The 22,102-nt window shown below is 34.9% G+C and overlaps 2 protein-coding genes across 7 annotated transcripts in view; one reads left to right on the plus strand and one right to left on the minus strand.

Annotated features, from left to right (window-relative positions):
- The window catches only part of superdeath (Suppressor of ER stress-induced death), a 28,785-nt gene extending 8,626 nt beyond the window's left edge, over window positions 1–20,159 (minus strand). The window contains exons 1-2 of one of the 4 annotated variants that reach the window (XR_016138144.1): window positions 2,906–3,058; window positions 1,725–1,896 (exon numbers count right to left, since the gene is read on the minus strand). Coding sequence is in view for 1 of the 4 variants with exons in the window: in XM_089071914.1 (XP_088928040.1) it covers window positions 1,725–1,726 (2 nt within the window). In the remaining 3 variants the exon portion in view is untranslated. Of the gene's footprint in view, window positions 1–1,724; window positions 1,897–2,905; window positions 3,067–20,018 lie in introns of those variants that run through there. The other 3 variants (XM_089071914.1, XM_011644783.3, XM_011644782.3) reach the window with 3 other exon arrangements.
- On the plus strand, window positions 8,871–18,060 carry LOC105430948 (organic cation transporter protein). 3 transcript variants are annotated; one of them, XM_089071918.1, is made up of 3 exons: window positions 8,871–9,466; window positions 14,147–14,644; window positions 15,659–18,060. In XM_089071918.1, exon 3 carries the CDS (start codon window positions 15,771–15,773, stop codon window positions 17,460–17,462), a length of 1,692 nt encoding a protein of 563 aa, XP_088928044.1. In that variant the 5' UTR covers window positions 8,871–9,466; window positions 14,147–14,644; window positions 15,659–15,770; the 3' UTR covers window positions 17,463–18,060. The 3 variants fall into 3 exon arrangements, with proteins under 3 accessions (XP_088928044.1, XP_011643083.2, XP_088928043.1); XM_011644781.3 differs by lacking the exon at window positions 8,871–9,466 and adding an exon at window positions 12,010–12,307; XM_089071917.1 differs by lacking the exon at window positions 8,871–9,466 and having other exon boundaries at window positions 13,718–14,644.
- Window positions 20,160–22,102: the final 1,943 nt, after the last annotated feature.

A 22,102-nucleotide genomic window follows, 5' to 3' on the forward strand; every position in this document is an offset into this window, starting at 1 on the left:
AAAAAAACGATACATGCGCATTTTCAATTTTATCGCTCTTTTAATGCTGATTGTTTAGCGCGGTTTATAAATAAGTTATAACATTATTTTCCATTATCTACGTTCACATCACCGATCTATTTGATCTCTATATCACCTCGTTGCATCTTTGTATTTATTATCATGTAGCTGCATTAGTAACTTTAACGAGTCATATAATGCATTTGGATCATCAATTCTCTCAATAAATATTTAAAAATTTTTGCAATCTCATTTTGCGTTATTTTTTTATTGCCGTAATTAAACATTAAGGAGATCTAATAAATAATAGATTTCTTTATTAAATTTTAAGAAAAAAAGAAAGGATTAAAGTTCATCAAAGATTCTATTGTTAAAAATCAAGATGAAAATCAAAGTAATTTTATACATGAACTTTATGAACATATATTTTGACATAGTTTTTTTTTCTCTTGTGTAGAAATGTGTATCAAGTATAACATTATTATAATGCGACTGTAGAAGGTCTTGCATGTTGACGACATGTGACGACGACAATCAATGATAATGTATGTAAAAATGACAAATATAAAATATAATTTGCAAAAGCAATAGTAATAGAAAAATATAATTATTTTACATTTATATATAGATAAATGCAAATAAATTTATTTATTATTTTCTATGTTAATGAATGGGTATGTAGAAAAATGGGAAAGGTAAAGAAAGAGATACTCAAATATATACATTATGTTGTACATTAGCACACAAAAGTCGGTCAAAACATTTGCAAAGCAAATAAGGCATATGTATCGTTCAATTGCTGTTGAAAATACGATATGTCTCATGATATCTTCTTGCCTAACGATGCACAAAGGGGACATATTTAAATTTTAACTATTTTTTTTATCCGTGCCTTTAATATTTATAATTTACAAAAGACATTTACATAAAACGTTATTTAAAAATTTCTTTGATATTTTTCTAATATTAATGTATAATGTACAAAATATAGAATTATAGTAATAAAAGTATTTAACATTTTAATTAAATATTCTGTATGAATATAAGTCGTTAAAATCTAAGCATTGTAAAAGTGTTTGGTTTCTGACTAACAAAACTCTTCAAACGCATCAAAATAAAAATAAAAAATTTTTGTTATATCGAGAAAAGTTTTTGTCCTGTGTAAATCGGGTGAAGGCAACCAATCATTGAAAGTAATTTCACGTTCCGAACGATTCGAGTGAGCGTGTCAAGGAAACGCAAATGGCATGCCTGAATTGTAAAGTTCTTGCATCAACGATTTGTCGTGAAATAATCTTGCAACAATTACAACACAATTTTGCGTATACTAATCAAGATAACAACATAATTTTAATAAAAGATAACTGTTCTACGAACTACTAGCATTAAAATAAAGTTGACACAATTTTCCTATAAAACATACGATATATTTTAATGAAAAATAAAAGAATCACATTTTTTTGCCAAAAAAAGATTATCCAATTTTCATTTATAATTATTTATTGCTTCAGAAATATAGATATATTCAGATATATTATAATATCATAAATCTTTTTTTTAATTTAACATATATTGTAAAATTGTTTCTCTTACTTATAAAATAATTATATAACTGTAATCAATGCTGTACATATCATTCATTAAATACATACTAAATTTATTTGCGATAATTATATACGGTAAGATGAACTACATTCTCACACGCGTTGTAACTTTATATTTACATGAAAATGAAGATGCATTACGCTGAGCTCAGCAAACTACACTTTGTAGACCACAAATCGTTAGATACTTGGCCATGTGTTTTCCATTTGCAGGCAATTTACTTTTCATCAATGAATTACTTGTTGCACTTGTTGTATTTCCGCGTTGCAAACGCCCGTGCAATCAGCCGTGCTGAAAATTTGCGATAAATATCATCACATGCCTCAGTGCAGAAAATTTGCAATATCTTTTGCGTCATAAAAATGATGTAAGGCATGTTTGTGGAATCTGCGATGGCATCGTAGATTTCCTTTAATGCATCATCGCATCGGCGAACATCATGCCTACACCTCGTGCTGCTAATGACGAGATTTATCTATCGTGTTTATATTCCTAGGATAGAAAAGCTGATTGCAGATTTCCTGGAGTCCCACTATTGTCGTAAATTACAAAAGACACTTGCATAAGAAAAGACTCTGTCGTTCCTCGGACATGATTCCTCTCATTAATCATCATTGTTCAAGGTTATTCAAGGTTATCAAGATATTTTAAAAGAGATTTAAATATCAAAGAGATTTAAATACCAAAGAGATTTAAATACCAAAAAATATCTTTTTCCATCATCCATTTAAAAACGTCATTCAAGAATATAATCGATAATCGTAATAAATTTAATATATTGTATAATTTCTACAGTAAATTATATTATATTCCTTTTCTTACAAAATGGAACAATATTTTAATTAAAATAATTGATTTGAATAAATTAATACCAGAATGAAATAAGCATTGCACAAAAAAAATGAGTCAACAGGCATCAAGTGTAATTGAAAATAATTGTATAAATTTAGTAACAATATTAAATATTAATAAAATAAATGCATTCATATTTTTTTTTTTACTAACACTGCTATTGAATTAATAAGATTACTTTCAATCACTGCTATTGACTCAACATGATTTTTTTCTACGTCGCAGATCAAGATCTCACATCTTGAACATTCCAATCCTTTATATACATACTTTCGCTAAGATAATTCTTGAAAATTCATATACACATTTCCAATAATATCGAAATTCTGTTATCATAAGACTGCTACATCAACTTAAATTGCAATACGTTCAAAGTTTTCCTGCCGTTGCATGCCGAGAAAGCCGCCGAGAAACTCCGATTCCGTTTAATACCGAACGCTGAACTCACACGATAGGAATCTCTCGAATTCGTGGCTGCCTGGACTTCTATTCCACGACACTTCGTACCATCGAGCACCGGTCGGTCGGGGAACAGGATCGCCGGATCACCGCCGAAAACCACCGCTCCGCTCCGCTCGATGGTTCGCGCGCAACTGCCAAGGAACAGGGAGCGATACAGCTTCGTCTCTTCCTCTCCTGTTCATCCAGGTTTCCTGGATCGTCGCCGCGATCGCCGCATTGGCCAGCACGTACGGTATCTTTCCACCTGCCAGACGGATCACGTGCGTGCCACCTTCTGAATCGCGGGACGCCGTACGAGCGATTTCCGGATCGTCCCGAGCGACGATCGTAACGATCGATATTCCAGGAGAAGGCATGTTCCTCCTCTCAGGCATGCATACCAAATTAATCCAAATCCAAATGGATGTTCCGAGTTCATTGCACTCCTTCTTTATTTCGTTAGATTCTTCGATCAAGCTCAAAATCGATATGTATATCGATTTGTTGATAATTATTTTATTTGCTCATTCTCTATTCCTTATTACAGTTTCTTTTAAAGACAGAAGCATGTTCAAAATGATCACTAATTGACCAGTCAAACAATTTAAATGTTTAACTGGTCAATTAGTGATCATTTAAATGTTATATAAGAGTCAAGAAACTTCTTGGATCACAGGTTATTCTACACAGAAATCGCATAATTACTTTTTTGTATAAGAAAAAAATAATAGTGATGTAAATAACATAAATAAATTTTCTCATTTATTGACGTCAAAGTTGAATGAAAAATACAAAAAAAACCGCCAATTTCAAGACACGATTAAATATCGTCTCGTGTATTTATATGATAGTAACGATGTGTATTTATACCGTAATAATGACCTTCTCGTGCTACGTCAGAAAATAATTAAATAAATTACAATATCTTACATATATACGTGTATACGATGTATAAACGGTTGTGCTTCAAGAATTATGTACATTGCCAATTAGATGTTCTCAAAACAACCATTATATTGTTTCTGATTATTTGTTTCTGATTATTTTACTAGATCAAATAGATTTTTAATAACAAAATAATTCGGATATTCATCGAAAAACATAAATATCCGAATCGTTCAATGTGCACACTCAAAGTGCGCATTGTTGTCTGTAATGATTAATCGATCTTTGAAAGAGAGAAGGATAATAAGGCGAAGTATGTTGAGAGAAGGATGATAACACGAAGTATGTTGTTTTCCTTGAAATAGTAACCTTGTTTCAAGCAGTAATTTGAAACTACCTACCTAACCGTTTACTACGAAGTTTACAGAAGGATTCACACCATGTTAGCACGTTAATTGGTATACATATATATAATTATTAATTATTAATTATCCATGTAATAATACAAACCATTATGCGCAATGCATTATATGCCGTACTATAAAATCTTTGGAAAATATTTAAAAAATGAATATTTAATATTAAATTTAATTCATTCTACTGTGACAATTAATAAATTTTGAACATTTTATTAATTTTATTTAAAGCATAACGTTTTATTATAATTTTATAATATTATATTATAATTTAATTATAAACGTTGAAGTTTTAATATAATTTTAAAATAATTATATTACAAAATACATAATACATAGTTTAAGTTTTATTCATTTCTATTTTGTTTAAAATATATAATTCCATAATTTGTGCAACATATTATATTTCTAATTAGATTTTAAATAAATTTTGTCAGTTTTGATTAATTAAACTTAAACACTATCAAACTCGTTAATGTTTTCTGAAAATTTACATTTTATCAACTTGTTAATCAAGATATGAGCTTATTTCATAATTATATAATTTAGTATATCTTCAGTAAGTGTAAATATAACTGTGTAATTAATGGAATAATAAAAACTAGGGATATAGGTACTGAAATTAGTCTAGGGACATGAGCGCTTCTTCAGATTGTGTAAATATTACTATTAATCTCGTAATTCTAAATAGTCTACAGGTGTTGTAATGTCTTCCCTTGTCGAAAATATAAGTTCCACAAACAATTATAAAAGCATCGAAAACCGAAATATCTATCCGCGCAAGACACTCAAAATAGTGTAATTATTTCGTTATTAATAATGCAAACCATTTTTTACAGAAATGGAAATTATTTTGTCGTCACGTAGTTAAGATTAGTCTTATTTAAACGACGTTGCAAATTACACATTGCAGACAAGCGGAAACGAGTCCTTTAATCCGCCGATCGAAAATCGATAAGTTAAAATCGGAATATCGGTCCGGTAAGAGTGTTAATAATCCTATAAATTGCCAGGGCAGAGCAGATAATTGAGTTAGGTGAACGAGCATCCCTAATTGATTGAAGTCATCCGCCAGCGACGCCGGCGACGACGGCTCGCAGCGCGCGATTTGTCACACACGAGACCCACGTTATTGAATCTTGCCTGTACCATCCCGCACTGACGATATAAGTGCGAAAGTGAATTAACCCAGAACTCTACTTTCACAATTGTGCCATATCTCGAACGCAGAGTTATGAACTTCGTCAAGGCATTTCATACGAACGAATATAGTATCCACTTTCACATATACTTCATTATTCTTGATCTCTTCTAAAATTTGTTAAATTGGTTTACAATTTTTTATACACATTGCCTTCATTAAAAGATAATTAGTTTTATTTTTTTATTTTATAGCATCATTTATTATCTTCGTTCGGCCGATCAAAAATATTTCGTACACTTGGCTCTCCAACAGATATAACGAGCCATTATTATTATGATGCGAGGTATGTCATGCTTGAAATCACTGAAGAATTGCGAATCGTCTCGCATTGGCTGGCGCACAATATCATTTTTCATTCCTTTTGGACGACGTTTCCTTATCGTGGCACCGTGTAAGTCGAAGCGAGCTTCGCTATTCCATTAGAGGCGAAAACTCCTATCGGCCTGACGTATTTCCTTGACGATCGAATTCCCGAGAGAGGGTGGCGCATCAAATTCTTTTTTCCCCGTGAGGCTCTCTCAAGATCCAAATACGGGTGAATCGAAAATCCCGTAGCGTGCCGGTAATTCTATACCATGAACGGGACGAAGACGTCACGGTCCATCTACGTCGTGAGGCTTGGATTACCTTTCATTGTGGTGCGCCCTTACGGAACGAGACACCGACATATCCAGCATTGTAATCAAGCGTACCGTGTACCTGTGGCAACGTAAACGAAACCCGTGTATAGACCCTTCTCCAGCGAGCCCGAAAATTTCTTAAGGCTTCTTCCGCCCGGATGCACTTCCTTTGCGTTTCCTCCTTACAGGATGTTCGGTAATAGGTAGGCAGTATGGCGTGATATTCGCTGTCGAAAATTCAAATAAGTTTCTTCCTAAAAATTGGCGATTTCCGCGCGAGTCGCAGCCGATTTTCAGCAAAGCTTTTTAAAAGCTTTTTAAGAGTCGCGCGTAAAAGGTACGAAGGTAAAATTTTTCAAAAAAATTATCCTTTAGCTTAAGTTCGGGACGATGTCTCAAACTTAAGAGAATCTCGATTTGAGATTGACAATTTTTAAAGTAAATATTATAAGAAATTAATAAAAAAAATTGTAAAATAACGTTAAAGAATTGTTTAATGTTATTTTTATTTCTAATGGATATTATCATTTTATTTGGATATTATCATTTTATAAATGCATTTGTTATCCGAATATCCTGTCTTTTAATGTGCGTGCGTGCCTTTGTACATCACACTTTATCTAGCTAGAACATGATACGCAGACGTAATAGCTATGTATGTCATCATCTGTTCTAAGCTCAAGAGTCGCTAATTGCAATTTTAATACCTCTGACCCTGAAAACGTAACAGGAAGCACATCCATTTTTTCGCTTACTGGATACAAAAATTGTCATAGTGTGTGCGAAGTCTGGATATTCCACAACGAAATTATAAAACTGACGTGAGGGAAGGTCAGTTATTTATCGCAATGACAGGCCACTTTGCTGAATAACTGCTAAATCGTATAGACAAACGCGCGTCAAACGCAATGACAGTTCAAGGAGGAGTTAACGAGATATTTTCCCCCCAATTCGCCATACGCTATTAATAAGTATAATGCGCGATTTTCTCGATATTACAATACGCAATATTAAATTGAATTGAAAAATAATTAATCCTTCCCTTGGCATATTATTATGTGGAAACGATATCTCGGCGGAGGTCAAGCATCATCACTTCATTAGAATGCAGAATGTCGAGTTCAACGTCACGTAAATGAAGCTGTTAATAAACCGGATGGATATTGCATATCAATGCGCTATCGTATCACGGTGCGGTTTAAACGAGATCTCTTGCGGTACCGCAATTAAATGCCGTCGCGACGCCGAGGAATCCGTTTGAAATATATATGCGCGATCAAGCATGCATGCTAAAAGCGTATTTGAGGATGATCGGACGATTTCGCAAAAAAGAAAAAAAAAAATGAAACGATGGTCGAAAGTAAATATCCGACCATCGGCGCCGAACGCGCAATACGCATACTTGTCCATTGAGTGAATACCCGGTGCATTCACCCTATATCTATTCTGCCATTATCCACTTGGATCCCGCCGCCCACCCCCCGCGGTTCTACTTCCGCCCGTCGCATATACTCGTAAAATAAATCGTATAATCGGATAACGAGAGCTGCCTCTTCGCAGCTCGAACGAATAACTCGCGATAACTCGATCTCGGCGCGAATCGTCTTGCCCGAGCCAGCGTCGACATATATCGATACCACCCTATATCAATATCGGAATTGCGCCGCCCGTTGCGAAGCAATCGCCCCCTGTATTCATAGGCGGAGCGTTTCACGCTAAGTGATGGTGCTGCAAGAACTTGTAACTTGATAACTCTATGTTTGGAGAAAGAGGAAATAAAAATTACAATTTCCTGACTTGTCATCTCTTCGTGCCCGTATAACTGACTGATTTGGAGTATTTGGACTTCTTTTAAATTAGCGTTGTAAGTGAATCCGCAAGATTAACTCTCTCTGAGAAACCATTGAAACATTAAAGAGAGAATACAGGAAGAAAGAGAGAGAAAGTAAAGTAGTATTAATGAAATATATTATATTAAAAATAAAAACTTTTTACTACGTGTTTATTGTTATTATATGTTTATCTGCTTGATATTGGTGCTTGTAAAATATCTGATTTTTCAATTGTTCAAAATTACAAACACTTTCTCATTTATTTGTTTAAGATGCCAGATCTAATTGCGTTTGTTTCTCCATCAATTTATGTGTATTTAAATTTACATAATTAAAAACAAAAATATTTTCATATGTGCTTCTTATTTTTAGAATATTAAATTGTAATATTAATTATAGCTACACAATTATATACAATATTATTAACAAATTTTTATCAATTTTTTTATATAAAATTTAATAACGTCAGTTAAACTACGCGACACTCAACGTATGAATGTTAATTCCAAAGTTCAAGTTTTGCATTCATCAAATTAAACACAACGTGTACCACGATAACAAGTACCATAAATCCAGGATATTACGAAATATAGACATATCTAAACTCTTACTGGCCGTAGGTAACTGGAACCTTCTTAATTGCCTTCATAATTGCCATCTCCTTAGGCTCGTAGATAAACCGTTCAAAACAGCATTGCATCGACATCATCGATGATGCGCGGCGTTATCAGGGAATGCGCGCCTAAAGAGAAAACGAGTACTTCGACCCGTTATCAATACTCGACGATTACATCGGTCATTGACACCAGGATCCGTTACTCGCAGTAACCGGCACGCTGGATGCCGGAATCCCGCCTGCCTGCCCGCATAAGCCAAGGAATTCCGAAGAAACGCGCAAGATATAACGAATATTCTAAAATTGATGTAAAATAATTAGGAAAGAGAGAGAGTAAACACGAGCGATCGAAAACACGATCACTATTATCACGTCTTCATTTTTTTTTTTTTTTTTATTTATCACGTTTCGCTCCTATCGCATTCAGATAAGCACCGCGGAGCCGCGCTCTCCGCAGATCCGGCCTCGAATTCCCGCACGATCTTCACGCGTCGCGATTTTTTGAGTAGCTGCATTGTATATCGTGCGGTCGCGTATCTCTGCGGCAAACATAGCTTTTCCATTATCGCCGGCGCGAGTACGCGCCACGAGCGCCAGAGAGAGTGCCTCGTCGCTCCAGATTCTGTACCGCCGGCAGGCCGATACCGCGTTTAACGTCTGACCCGCATTCCGTCAGGCAGCCTGAAATTTCGTTCTGTCCATGCCTCGCGTCCCCCGTCTTCTCTTCTTCCGCATCCTCACTTCCCCGGTTACGCGGCAGCCAGCCAGTTTCCGCGCCTCTCGCGTCTCCGCCGACCGCTCGGCGGAATATCTTCGCGCGACGCGGATGGCGCCGCAAAAATATTGTTATTCCGCAGCCAGCCGAAGACGACGCCCCACGAGCATACGTGACGAACCTCGCGATGCGAACGATGCACCAAGCTAGATCTTTCCCGAGATGCTCGCCCGAGAAACGCAGGGCACCTTAATGGAACGCGGGCAAACTGATGACTACGGTTAGAATTATTTATCGCCCGAAGAAATATCCATCTTGAAATTGCGACGCGTTGTACGTCACTCCGCACTTTTCTGCACGATTTATTTAACTTATATATAACAAAAATTATGCCTGTTACATCCTTCTTGTATCCTAAATTCTCCCTCTCTGCGTTCATTAATTAAGATTAATTAAGATGTTAATATATATATATATATATATATATATTAACATCTTAATTATATATTATATATATATATATATATATATATATATATATATATTAATATTCGATGCTTTTAATATAATAAACTCTTGAAATGAAAATAATACAGAATAGAGAAAAGCTTTTACAAAATATATTAACAAAGGGTGAATTCTATTTATAACATATTGTAACGTAGAATATTAAAAATGTATTTTGTTTCGTTATGTTTTGAAGCAAAGAGAAGTAAGACTGAAAATTTTTGGAGAAGGGAATAAAAAGGGATTTTAATCAATATTAAAAATATTTGATTATCGAATTATTATAGAAGCACTATGTTGAAAGCCCGCTAAACTAAGTGGCACGTAGTTGGTGATATAATTATTTAAATTTATTTAAATTTATTTATATAGAGATTTAGATCCTGTTTGCCGAGATATTGGCCACGTTTCTCGCTATTGTTTGTGAAAATTTTTGATTATGTTGTCAAACAAAATAAGAAGTTAGTAATTATTAGTAAATATTTTAATTTATATTAATTTATATATTATTAAGATTTTAATTTTGTCACCTTTTATTAATAATATATATTTCTGTACTTATTTAGAAAATAGATTTCTATAAATATGTATAAGGTAAATTGTGAAATTTTATGAAAAGTAAGAAAGTAATGGAATATTAAAATATTGCGCATTTTATCGAATACGTTTGCACGTCTTAAAAGAAAATTTTATTTTCGTAATGCAATTATTCTTTATTCCCGATACACTTTAGTTGGCGCCAGGAACAAGAAATCCGATAAGAACGTTGTTGCATGGCGGCGCCTAATAAAACATTATCGGAATAAAGCTCGAATTGCCTGTGTCTCGTTGATTTATGATTGACAGTGATAACTAAAGAATAACAATGTAATTACACCAAAATGTATATATACATGCGCGAATAATTACTAACAATGAACGTAACGCTCGTCTACCAGACGTCGAGATGTTAAATATTCTGATTATACAAGTTGCACATGTTGAATGTCACTTCGTAACACTTCAACGCGTCAAAATGTTACGCAAGATCATTACGAAATTAGCGCATCCCACACGGTTATTTCTTAAAGTATCACGTATTAAACATGATAAAAATCTATTTTTAAGTCGTTTCTCTTTTATCCTAAAATGTCAAACGAGCGCTATATTTTTTCAGCAGTATACTTGCACGTGGCAAAAATTATTGTGATAAAAGTAAATTTGTAGGCTTTATTAATGATATCATACAATATTATTATATGATATCATACAATATGATATTTCATAAATAACTTATTTATTTTAATTTAATACAAGCTTTAATACAAATATGTTTGTATGATAATGAGTACTTAAATATATCAATTATTAATATCTGCCCCAGATATTAATAATTGATATATTTATAACTACCGAGAAGTATATTACGTATATTTTTATATGCAATACTTACGTGCTTGCATAATTAATATTACATGAGTTAGCTATGGCCGTGACGGGTACAAGCGCAACACTTTAAGCATATCTACAATTAGCATCTAAAACTTTTAATTTATATTCAATTGAATCAGGAAAATGTCGATTGAGATTGCGATGCGATATCACCTTGGAACTCGATTTTGCTGAACGAAGTAACAGGGCGATACGTTAGTCTCTCGATCGATATCGTCGGATATATTGCCGATTGTACACGACGCAGACCGTCGTATTTGTCGCTGTGTATGTTACTGGCACAAATTACAAACATCTTGAAATTTTGTTCTCGCCTCCCGTGAATAAAAACGATTCACGCCTCAGCAGTAATTTTCCCCTTCATCGATGATTATATTGATACGCCACGTTGAACACTATGCGCGAGAAATATTGCAATTAAAGGCAAGGCGAGCTGTTCTAATGTATTCACAAAGACATGTTGAAATAACGACTACCTAGACTTAACATAAATTATTGATCGATGGCGACGTTTGCATACAGAAAAAAAAAAACACGAATAGTCAACGCAAGATCGATCGCAGTTGTTGTTTTTCCGTGTAACTTCGAAAACGCATTTCGGATTCGCGGACAAGTTGCAGGTGGATATTCGCAATTACCGATCAATTTACCGGCACACAAGGTGGACTTTGACCATTTGGAACATTGATTAATAAATAATTTATCCATTGATCATATTTTACATGACTGACACGTTTTTCGGAGCGAAAGCACACGTCACGGCGACAATTGTCACTGGCAATTATCACCTCGCTATAGTGATAATATAGTAAGGTCAAGGACAAAAGGCACAAAGCACAAAGCTTAATTGAAGTAGGTGGACAATGACGCTCTAGAAGTTCGAAGTAACAAGCTCGCCGGGGATCACTCAACGTGCCAAACATGTTACTTAAAGTCAAGCGATCGACATGTTGCACGTATGTGTGTTATCGTTAATGACAGTTAAATGACCAAAACAATAAAGTTAATTATTAGAGATCAATTAATCGCTGTGGAGTTCGGTGTACCCCGCGTCTGCATTCGAGTTCATTGGCATGGCCGGTTATCAGCTTCGACGCAGACTGTTAAGAAATACAGACGTGATTCCATCACGAAGCAATGTGCCGCAAGAAGTTCGACAAGAAGCAATGCAGTGATATTAATGGTGACAGTGAGAAAATTGTTGACCATGATGAAAAATTGTTCGATCGTTTTAAAATATGAAAAAGATACAAGTAGAGATGCAATGTTCAAAGTTTAGAAATTTGGAGAAAATATTGTATTAATATTTGAAACAAATCTCAGACGTCAATCGAAATTATTTTATTAAATACCGATTAAACGCTAGAATGGAAAATAATAAAATGTACAATTACGCAACGCGAGATTTTTCAAAACAAGATTTGCGTTATCTCAGTCGCGCGCGATTACCGGAGATATCAAACCTTTAGTAATGGATTTATGATAATGACAGTAAGATTAATTTTCTACGATATCGCTGTGAATAAAGATGTTTTGCTGTTGTGAAAACGCAACAAAATGACAAAATAAGTCTCAAACTGTGAGAAACCGCAAGATCGCGAATGCGGTGAAAAAAAGATTTGCTATTACAGCAAATATTCAGCAATTGTAGTAATTTTTGTCAGTTATAATACGGATAATAAAAAGATTAGTTGAGAGGACTAATTTAATTTATTCAAATATTTATGTTAAATCTGCAAATTATTTTGCTCCACTAACAAATTTAATGTATTCTTTCTTTTCTTATTCTCTAATTTTATTTATCACAAATCTTACGTAATTATTAAAATTTTACATCAAATATAAAACAAAAATTTCGTAAAATTAACTAAATTGTTTTTCTAGCGCATTGTCGAGGTCGACGGGATCGAGTATTCCAATATACAATTCTCTGCATAATTTTTCATAGATCAAGATAATTATAATTAAATGAGGCTAATTCCAATGTTAGGAAATTAACTAGTTTCATAGAATTTTTTTTTGTACGCATTGGTTAATATATTATAATAAAAATATTTTTCATAATTAGACAACATCTATAATAATTATCGAGTTTTAGTAATTGCTACATTTTTATCTTATTCATTTTTATCATATTTTCGCAAAATATTTATTTCAAAAATTAATTCAGCTCCTTGCCTAGCATTTAACGATCTGTTTTCTCTTTAGGAAAGTAATTTCATAATACCACAAAAAATTTATTCCTTTCTCTTTCTTAGCCCGTGAATTTCGATACCCAGATATTACTCAAAGATCTGATCTCGGCGCAAAAAGTAGGCGTTTATTAAAGTGAAATGTCCGCCAGTTCCGACAGATCTATACGTAAAGAAATATGTGATAATATGTGATATCGTCATGCTCCAATGATCGCGTATACGTGCTATTATTTGAGTATCGAAAATAACTGCTATCATCGATCAATACCATCCGTAACACACTCTCGAAACTACCGAGTTTGCAAGCATATCAGTATAGCGATAGAGTAACACACGAACGATAAGAAATCTGGTTTATCCGACAAATTGAAACCGCAAGTGTTTCTCTACATTTAAATAATTTATTACTGAGAGAAGAAAATATAAATTATTACATCAAACATTATTTATCTAGGATATATATATATATATATTTCATACCTGTAATTTATATATAATTTATTTTTAATTTCAATGTAATAATTTTCCATGATCTTTAATCGGACCTGAGCAAAATTATGATAGTTTTCTTTTTATGATTATAAAATCTTCTTTCTTCGAAATCTCTCTATTCGAAATGATTGAGATGCGGTAAGAAATGCAGTAAGAAGACTATTTAGTCGAGTATGAAATAAAATGTAATAGGAAGTTGTCTACTTGTCCTATTAGGAAATTTCCTAGACGGAAATCTGATATATTAATCGCACTTGTAAATACATGCCCTGACCGCAAAGTCATGTGTGTTTATTATTAATAATTCTTAGACTTTTTGCAACAACTATTTATAGATTCTCGAATATGGTTGCTAGTGACTGATAACGCAATCAATGCCTGGCGCAAAACTCTTTTTCCCGGGGACGGCAGACGTCACGGAGAGCATGCAGAGCGGAATTTACCGGTTCGGGAAGGGAATTCACGCGGAAGAAGTTGAACAACTTATGCGAGTGACGATCGCGAGTGACGATTGTAAGCACGATGTCGCGTGCAAGGGCGGCCGCAAATTTCGTTAAGTACCACAAAGTCTGCTCGGAGGAATCGTCCAATCTCCTAGATTCGAGTTAGCGAACGGAAAACCAGTCGTTCTCCTCAGCTCGCTCGAGACATTTGGAGGCGGTGGCGGTTCGCGCAGTCGCTCTCCCACACTTCGCGATCGAGACCAATGTACCGGCAGATCAATCGATCATCGACACATGAGCTATCCGCCTGTCATTCGTTCTGAATATCCTGTTGTGATCGAGTGAATGTTACTTGTCGTGCGCAGCATAATTACAGCCACCAAAATCGAGGTACCGCCCTTTTTGTATACGGCGGCGATGAATTTCGTAGTGCTTAAAGCTTAATCTACGATGTGTACGTTTGATAAATGAATTCGATTTCCGATGATAATTGATTAAATTCTATATAGAACTTCACATTTGGCAATTGTTACAGCGATTTATTTCTAATTTTATTTTTTTATATAGATATTTTAATAATAATACATATGCAAAATACTTTCTCGCAAAATTATTGAAAAATTTAATTTCTATTGTACAAAGAAGAAAATGATACAATTTTTTAAATTGTTTAACAGAATAAGCAATTTATATAATGCAATAAAAGTGTGGATATCAGCACTTTGCTGCAAAATACGTCATGCAAAAAGGTCAGATGTAACTTGCAATTTGTGATTGTGACAGCAGACGGAAAGAGAAAATAATTCTTTATTATTAATTACACACGTGATAGATATGTGATTAAATTTTTTAAACATTATATGTAAATAATTATTATAATTAAATTAATTTTTTCTTAATAATTGCATTAACAAGAACTTGGTATTTCTAATATAAATAATAAAAATTTTGTTTAATAACAAAAGTAAAATATAATTATTATATTAATATATTAATATATAATTATTATATTATCTAAGAAAATGACGTTTATTAAGTATTTAATTACTATTTAAGAACTTGAATTATAAAATTATATATCTTTAAATTTAAATTTCTCGAGTATTATTTAACATAATTTGTAAAAATATATTCGTAAAACAACAGTAATACTTAAATTTTTAATTGCCCTTTTATTTGATAAATGGATAGAAATTATTATATCTATGTATTAATTTTAAATAAATATTTCTAAGCGAGATTTCCATTCTATTTAAGAACAGAAATTTTATTTCATTTATTTATTCAGATAAAAATTAATGTAATAATGTCTAACAATAAATAAGATATAATGGAAATCCGCAACCTTTTATCTTCGCAATTCAAATGACACTGAATAATTTACATTTACAAATATCCTTTCAGCATAAACATACATGACACCTAACTCGAAGACGATCAGTAATTTAAATAGCCACGTTATCGAGTAGAATATCCAGATAAATTTCCTAACTGCAGTCCCAGCGAAACAGGCGAAATGGCAAGCGTGGATAAAGATCTCGAGGAGCTCATGTCCCATTTGGGAGAATTTGGCAAATATCAGTTCAGACAGTACTGCCTTCACTTACTCGCCACCATTACGGCCGGTCTGCACATGTTGTCTCTATTAACGGTCGCAGCGGTACCGTCACATCGTTGCGATATCCCGGAAACGAACGCATCGGTCCTGACCAAGGACATGTTCGATTCGACCATTCAAGACTGGAATACTTCTTCGATCACGGACCATCTCCCACGTCGTCTCGACAATTGCCACTACCTGGATCGCGACAACGTCACCCAGGAATGCACTTCGTGGACCTATGACACAACGTATTTCCAGTCATCGCGCGGTATGGAGTGGAATTTCGTTTGCTCAAGACGTTGGATGGGCGCCGTGGCACAGTCCTCTTACATGCTCGGCGTGTTTATGGGCGCCGTCACTCTTGGTAGCATGGCAGACAAGTACGGCAGGAAGATCATATTCTACGTATCCGCCGTGGCGCAGCTATTGCTCGGGGTATTGGTCGCCTTCGTGAACAACTACTACGTTTTCCTAGTTCTACGTTTCCTCTATGGTATCTTCGGCTCCGCCGGTGCGTACATCACCGGATTCGTGCTGACGATGGAGCTGGTGGGCCCGTCCAGAAGGACTGTATGTGGCATATTGTTCCAATTGGCCTTCGCCGCCGGTTTCATGTTGGTGGCCTTGTGGGGCGCTGTGCTTAAGGATCGCATGTGGCTGCAGATCGTGTACGGTCTGCACAGCGCAATCCTACTCGGCCACTGGTGGCTGATGGACGAATCACCCAGATGGTTGTGGGCGCACGGTCGTGCCGCCGAAGCGATCATCATCGTGCAGAAGGGCTTGAAGGTGAACGGCAAGAACGTCCAGATCGACGCCGCCAGATTAATCAGCAGGTCGAAGGCGCAGCAAGAGATCAAGGAGGATAAATCGTACGGCGCGCTGGATCTCTTCAGGACGCCGAATCTTCGCAGGAAGAGCCTGAACATCTGTCTCAACTGGTTCGCCAACTCGATCGCCTATTACGGACTGGCGCTCAACACGGGCAATCTCGTCGGCAATCCGTTCTTCATGCTGTTTCTCAGCGGCGTGCTAGAGATACCAGCGTACATCTTTATAATATTCACCATGGACCGCGTCGGTAGGAGATGCCTGGTCAGCTCGTTCATGATGATGGGCGGCTTATGCTGCGTCTGCGCTGCCGCCATCACCGGTGCAACCAGCTCGCTGGTAGCCATAGCCACGGTCACGATAGTCCTCGTGGGTAAAGCCTGCATCGCCGGCTCGTTCGCCGTGGTGTACAACTACACGGCCGAGCTGTTCCCCACGGTGGTGAGGAACACGGCCCTCGGAATCGGCTCCATGTGCGCGCGTCTCAGCGGCGCTCTCACCCCCATGATCTTCCTGTTGGACTCGCTGGACCCGCGAATACCCGCCGTACTCTTCGGTCTCATCGCCCTCGTGGCGGGCTCCTTGGCTTTCTACCTGCCAGAAACGCTGAACCAACCGATGCCAGAATCCATTGAAGACGGCGAGAACTTTGGCAAGGGCGACACCTGCTTCACCACCTGTCTAGGCAGGGGTGCGAAAATCACCGCGAGCAACCACGATATCACGATGAATCAAGTACATGAGAAAGAAAAGGAGAAACTAAATGATATATAAAACAATCGCGTTGCCTTATAGAAAATTTAGTGCCTTTAATTAGTACCTATAGATATTAATTGTATGAAGAAAACACAGACATTTGTCTCGACGATATTGCGAAATTATTTTAGAGATACGCTGGTATTAGAGATATTCGTTAGAGATACTTATTCTTGGAGATCAGTCCATCCTAAATAATACGCAACTCATCTCTTTAAAAGATATTTAGATGCAATTTATATGTATATTTAAATTTTAAATATTCTAATATTTCGATAACAATAACGATATGAATTATATGTATATATGAAACAAAAAGGGTAAATATTTTTGTATATAAAATCAGATTTTCTAATTTTATAAAATAATCACTATATTTTATTAATTAAATATATACAGTAATATTATTTAGATAATATTACTATGTATATCTAATATTTTATTGTAATCTTAATTTTATGATAAAAATTAAGATTGTCGTAATTTTAATTCTTTATGAAATTATATATGTGGAAAACATTTATAAAATATCTTCAAAATTTAGGAAAAAAAATTATTTGTGTATAAAATAATCGATAAACGATAAAATATTGAAATATAAATACTTTTACAAAAACATAGATTTATTTAATATCTATCCCCTCTATACAACAACTCTTCCAATGTTTGTATAACAGAATTTATCGTATTTTTATTACGCTATATATTTAGTAACTACTAATAAAGAAGATTTTAATTTCATGGGCCAATTCCGGCAATTTCTGCAGTAGGGATGATTAAAAGTTCAATCTTGTTTCCGTTCGTCGTAAAATTCTTCTTATGAGGCACCAAATGACGCAGGAGAGAGAGAGAGAGAGAGAGAGAGAGAGAGAGAGAGAGAGACAGAAAGAGAGGGAGAAAGAGTCAACGGGGAAATAAATTTGTTGACATCCGATTTATCTCGCTACTTTTAGCGAAACGAACTGCCCGTAGGGAGTTTAAGGATTATGCGAGATAACCGTAAGGACGCGGAACGCTTCGGAGAGCGCTATGATCTTAATGGCGAGGATGCAATTCAGACAGGATCTTCCGCGGGAGGACGCGGGAGATCCTCGGTCCTGATGAAACCGTCGACTCACTCCTCTTCTAGCTAATGGAAAAACTTTGTCGCCCGTCCCAACGCTTTTCCAATCATAAAGTTTGAAAAATGGTCACGTCGGTTATCCGCAGATTTTTTTTTCATCATTGAATTAACGATGGTAAATCTTATCTCTCGGGAAAATTTCATAAACTTCTTCCCTGGACACCTTTAGTTGTCACAAAAGGGACGTATGATTATTTAATTTATTTCATAATTAATATTATTATAATATTATGCTAAATATATTTTAATATTATATATAATTAAATAGATACATTCATATTTTATTTAAATATCTGTAGTGAATATATCAAGTCACTCAAGATGATTATATATAAATGGAATTTGGAAATTTACCAAGTTATTCAAAATAAGTTATTCAAAATTAAATTGTATCAGTAAAACGCAAAGTAACTTTTATTTTAGTCAATTCATCTTAAACATTTTGTTTATTAAAGAATTAAAAATTACTGATATATTTACAAAATAATAACTAAATCCTAAATTTCTTCTTTTAATTTAATTTTTTATCAAAAAGTACTTGGCATCATTTAATATTACTAGGGTACAATGTACTTTTCAAAAGTTTTTGGCTTTCAATGTCACGCGGAGTTTCTGCGCTTCGTATTCATAAGATTTACTAGTGCATTTTGCAGTTACGTTCGCTATTAAAAAAAAAATGCATCTCTCACGTTGTAATTTATGCAAGCAAGTTATAATGGCAACGTTTGACAACAAGTTTTTCCGCAGTGGTGCCTCTCCCTGGTTTTCGACGATTAAAAATAATTATCGAGCACCACCCGCGCAACGCAAACTGATTGCATCTCCTTTTCAACGCAATAATTTGAAATAATATAATTAATAGAACGTTTAACGCGATCGATATGACATTTATGCGAAATTAGTAGGGAATTGTAAACGCGTTCGCGCCTGAAATTCCCGAAATTCCATGCATGCATAATGTCGCCAGTGTCGGCGAGATTAAACTGTACTGCATTTCTAAACTGTAATCTTGAAATTCCATCGACTCGAAAGCTAAACCGAATAAAAAAAAAATAAACAATTTACAAATACGATCTTTATCAATAAATGTCTGTAAAATGTATGTATAAAATGGCACGATCTCAAATTTTTAATTTTATAAATTTCACAAGAAAACAGTATAGTTACAAACAGTTAACAGAAAACAGTTAGCAAGATAGGATATCTTCATTCGTATTGCAGATCTGAAGAGAAAATTCGGGAGAACAGAGCAAAAATATATCTTCACTCTTCGTTCATCCATTGTACGTATCCAGGAGGAATCTAGGCGAAATGCATTTCAGACAACCGCCCGAGAAACATTTCAGAAAGTAGGACGTGCCCCTCGGGGGCAAACTGATCGCGACTCCTCGCGATCGTGAAACCGTAGAGCTTATACATGTAAATCCCGACCCTGATGATCGTACACTCACCTGCGTTATCGAGCGCGCGTGCGGGTCCATGCGCGAGGGATGCTGGAGCCCGGGATATATAGAGAACACACGGTGGCAAGGAGCGCGCGTCGCCGACTGAACTCTCGCTCCGTTCTCGCCCAATAAATCGCAGAAAACGTTGCACCAGCGCGCGCATCTCTGTCAAACACGATGCGACACCGCCACCCGCAAATTCGATCTCCCGTAGGATTGGATCGCGGAAGTGCCCGGAGGTTCGCGTCCGAATGGAAAGGAATCGCGAAGGAAATACGAGAAGGGCGAGAGCCTTGGTGCGATCAATAAAGATCGAATAGCTTCGAAGTTCGCTGTTAGTTCGAGCTAATTGAAGTGCCCCGGTTCTTCCCGGTCTCTTCCCTCTCTGCCGAGATTGATTGCGGCACAGTGATCTACGGCATTCATCCCCCATAACTTGGTAAATAGTTTCGATCAATAGACGTAGCTTCCAAAATTTGATAGGGATTTCGATGGGATTTGTTTAATCTTAATGAAGAAATATGATTGCTACGTTACAGTTTAATCTAATTTAATCTAATTCAATCATACTTAATTGTGTAATTAGATTAACTAATCAATGACACCATACAGTTATTATTTTAACTAAAAAAACACTGAAATAATATTAGAAAACTCTGACAAACAGCCATAAATATTTCTTCGATTTATGCATTCTTTTCTCTAGAGACATAATAAAGACAGATATTAATTTCAAATTTTTATTTGCCAGGTAAAGTTCGGCACCATCTTTTCAATTCGATGAATAGGGACTTTTTATTGCCCTTCCATATTTCTTCACACAATTGATAATCCTTTTTGCTCGAATTGATGGAAAAGCAGATTTGCGATCGATTTAATGCGTACAAGGCAGATCTCATTGATATCTTTTACATTTATATCTCGCGTACATTTTGTAATAAACGTTCATATTCATCAAAAATAAGAAGATTATTTAAGAAAATAGTCTTCGACATGTATATTGTTATTAAAGGCATTTTTTATATTTATTTTTTATATTTGCACATTATTTTGCGCATATATCATAATGAATTCTCTCACAAGGAGATGGTCACGATTTAATTATTCCAGACTTTAATTAAACTGATACCATCTTCGGACGCACCAGTAAAACAGCTGGACGTGTCCTAATTGCGAATTCCCGGTGACTTGTTTACAAGCAGCAGGAGTATAACGTATCGCGTCAAATTGTTTCTAATTAGAAAAGCCGATACGAATTTTCATTTGTTTCTGCACGGTGACATATTCCGCATTCTAAATGTCCGATTAAACGAAGATCAAGAAAATTTGATTAAAGGCTTTTTTGAATTGGAAAAAGTTTAAAACATTTTAAGAAATATCTTGTTCCTGTTTCGATGGAAACTAATTTCTTCGTCTCTTTATGAAAACTACAGAAGATAAAAGACGTAAATCCAATAGCACATTTCTGCGTTTCCAATAGCACATTTCAAACGTTAATTATCGCGTTTCCAAGTTTGCCAATTGAGAATCTTTTCGTTTCATGCATAATCCGAATAGCTTTCGTTGTTATAATTATATTCTTTGTAAAGATAAAATAATTACGAGTATTAATTAAATACGTTTACTAAACAGTGCCACATATTATAATTACTATAAAGAAAGAAAAATAAACATTTTTGTTTTTAAACTAAGCATATAAATTTGTTAAAAATTTATGCACTTTAAAAAATTTAATGACGATACTTGACGATATTTTCAACTAAATTGTTAATTTTCATAATTTACAGAATATACAGAAGTCCTGACATTTATAATTTATAATGCACTATGCTCTAATTATGAAAATACACGCATGATGAGTTAATGAGAAATATGACACAGCTTTATGTGCGAGTGTGCGTGACATTTTTTAAAAAGAATATCTACATATATGTTCACAAATGAAATTCACATTTCTCTCTCCTACAGCAGATAATTAATCAACATTTATTTTACAACTTTCTATTTAACTCTTAGCGACAGTAAATGGTGACGGTTCTAAAATTAAATGAAAAACAGGGAGAATGGTGAAAAGCAGGTATACATCGATA

Source organism: Pogonomyrmex barbatus, unplaced genomic scaffold, assembly GCF_055798465.1.
Source record: "Pogonomyrmex barbatus isolate J1 unplaced genomic scaffold, ASM5579846v1 scaffold12, whole genome shotgun sequence".
Lineage (NCBI taxonomy): Eukaryota > Metazoa > Arthropoda > Insecta > Hymenoptera > Formicidae > Pogonomyrmex > Pogonomyrmex barbatus.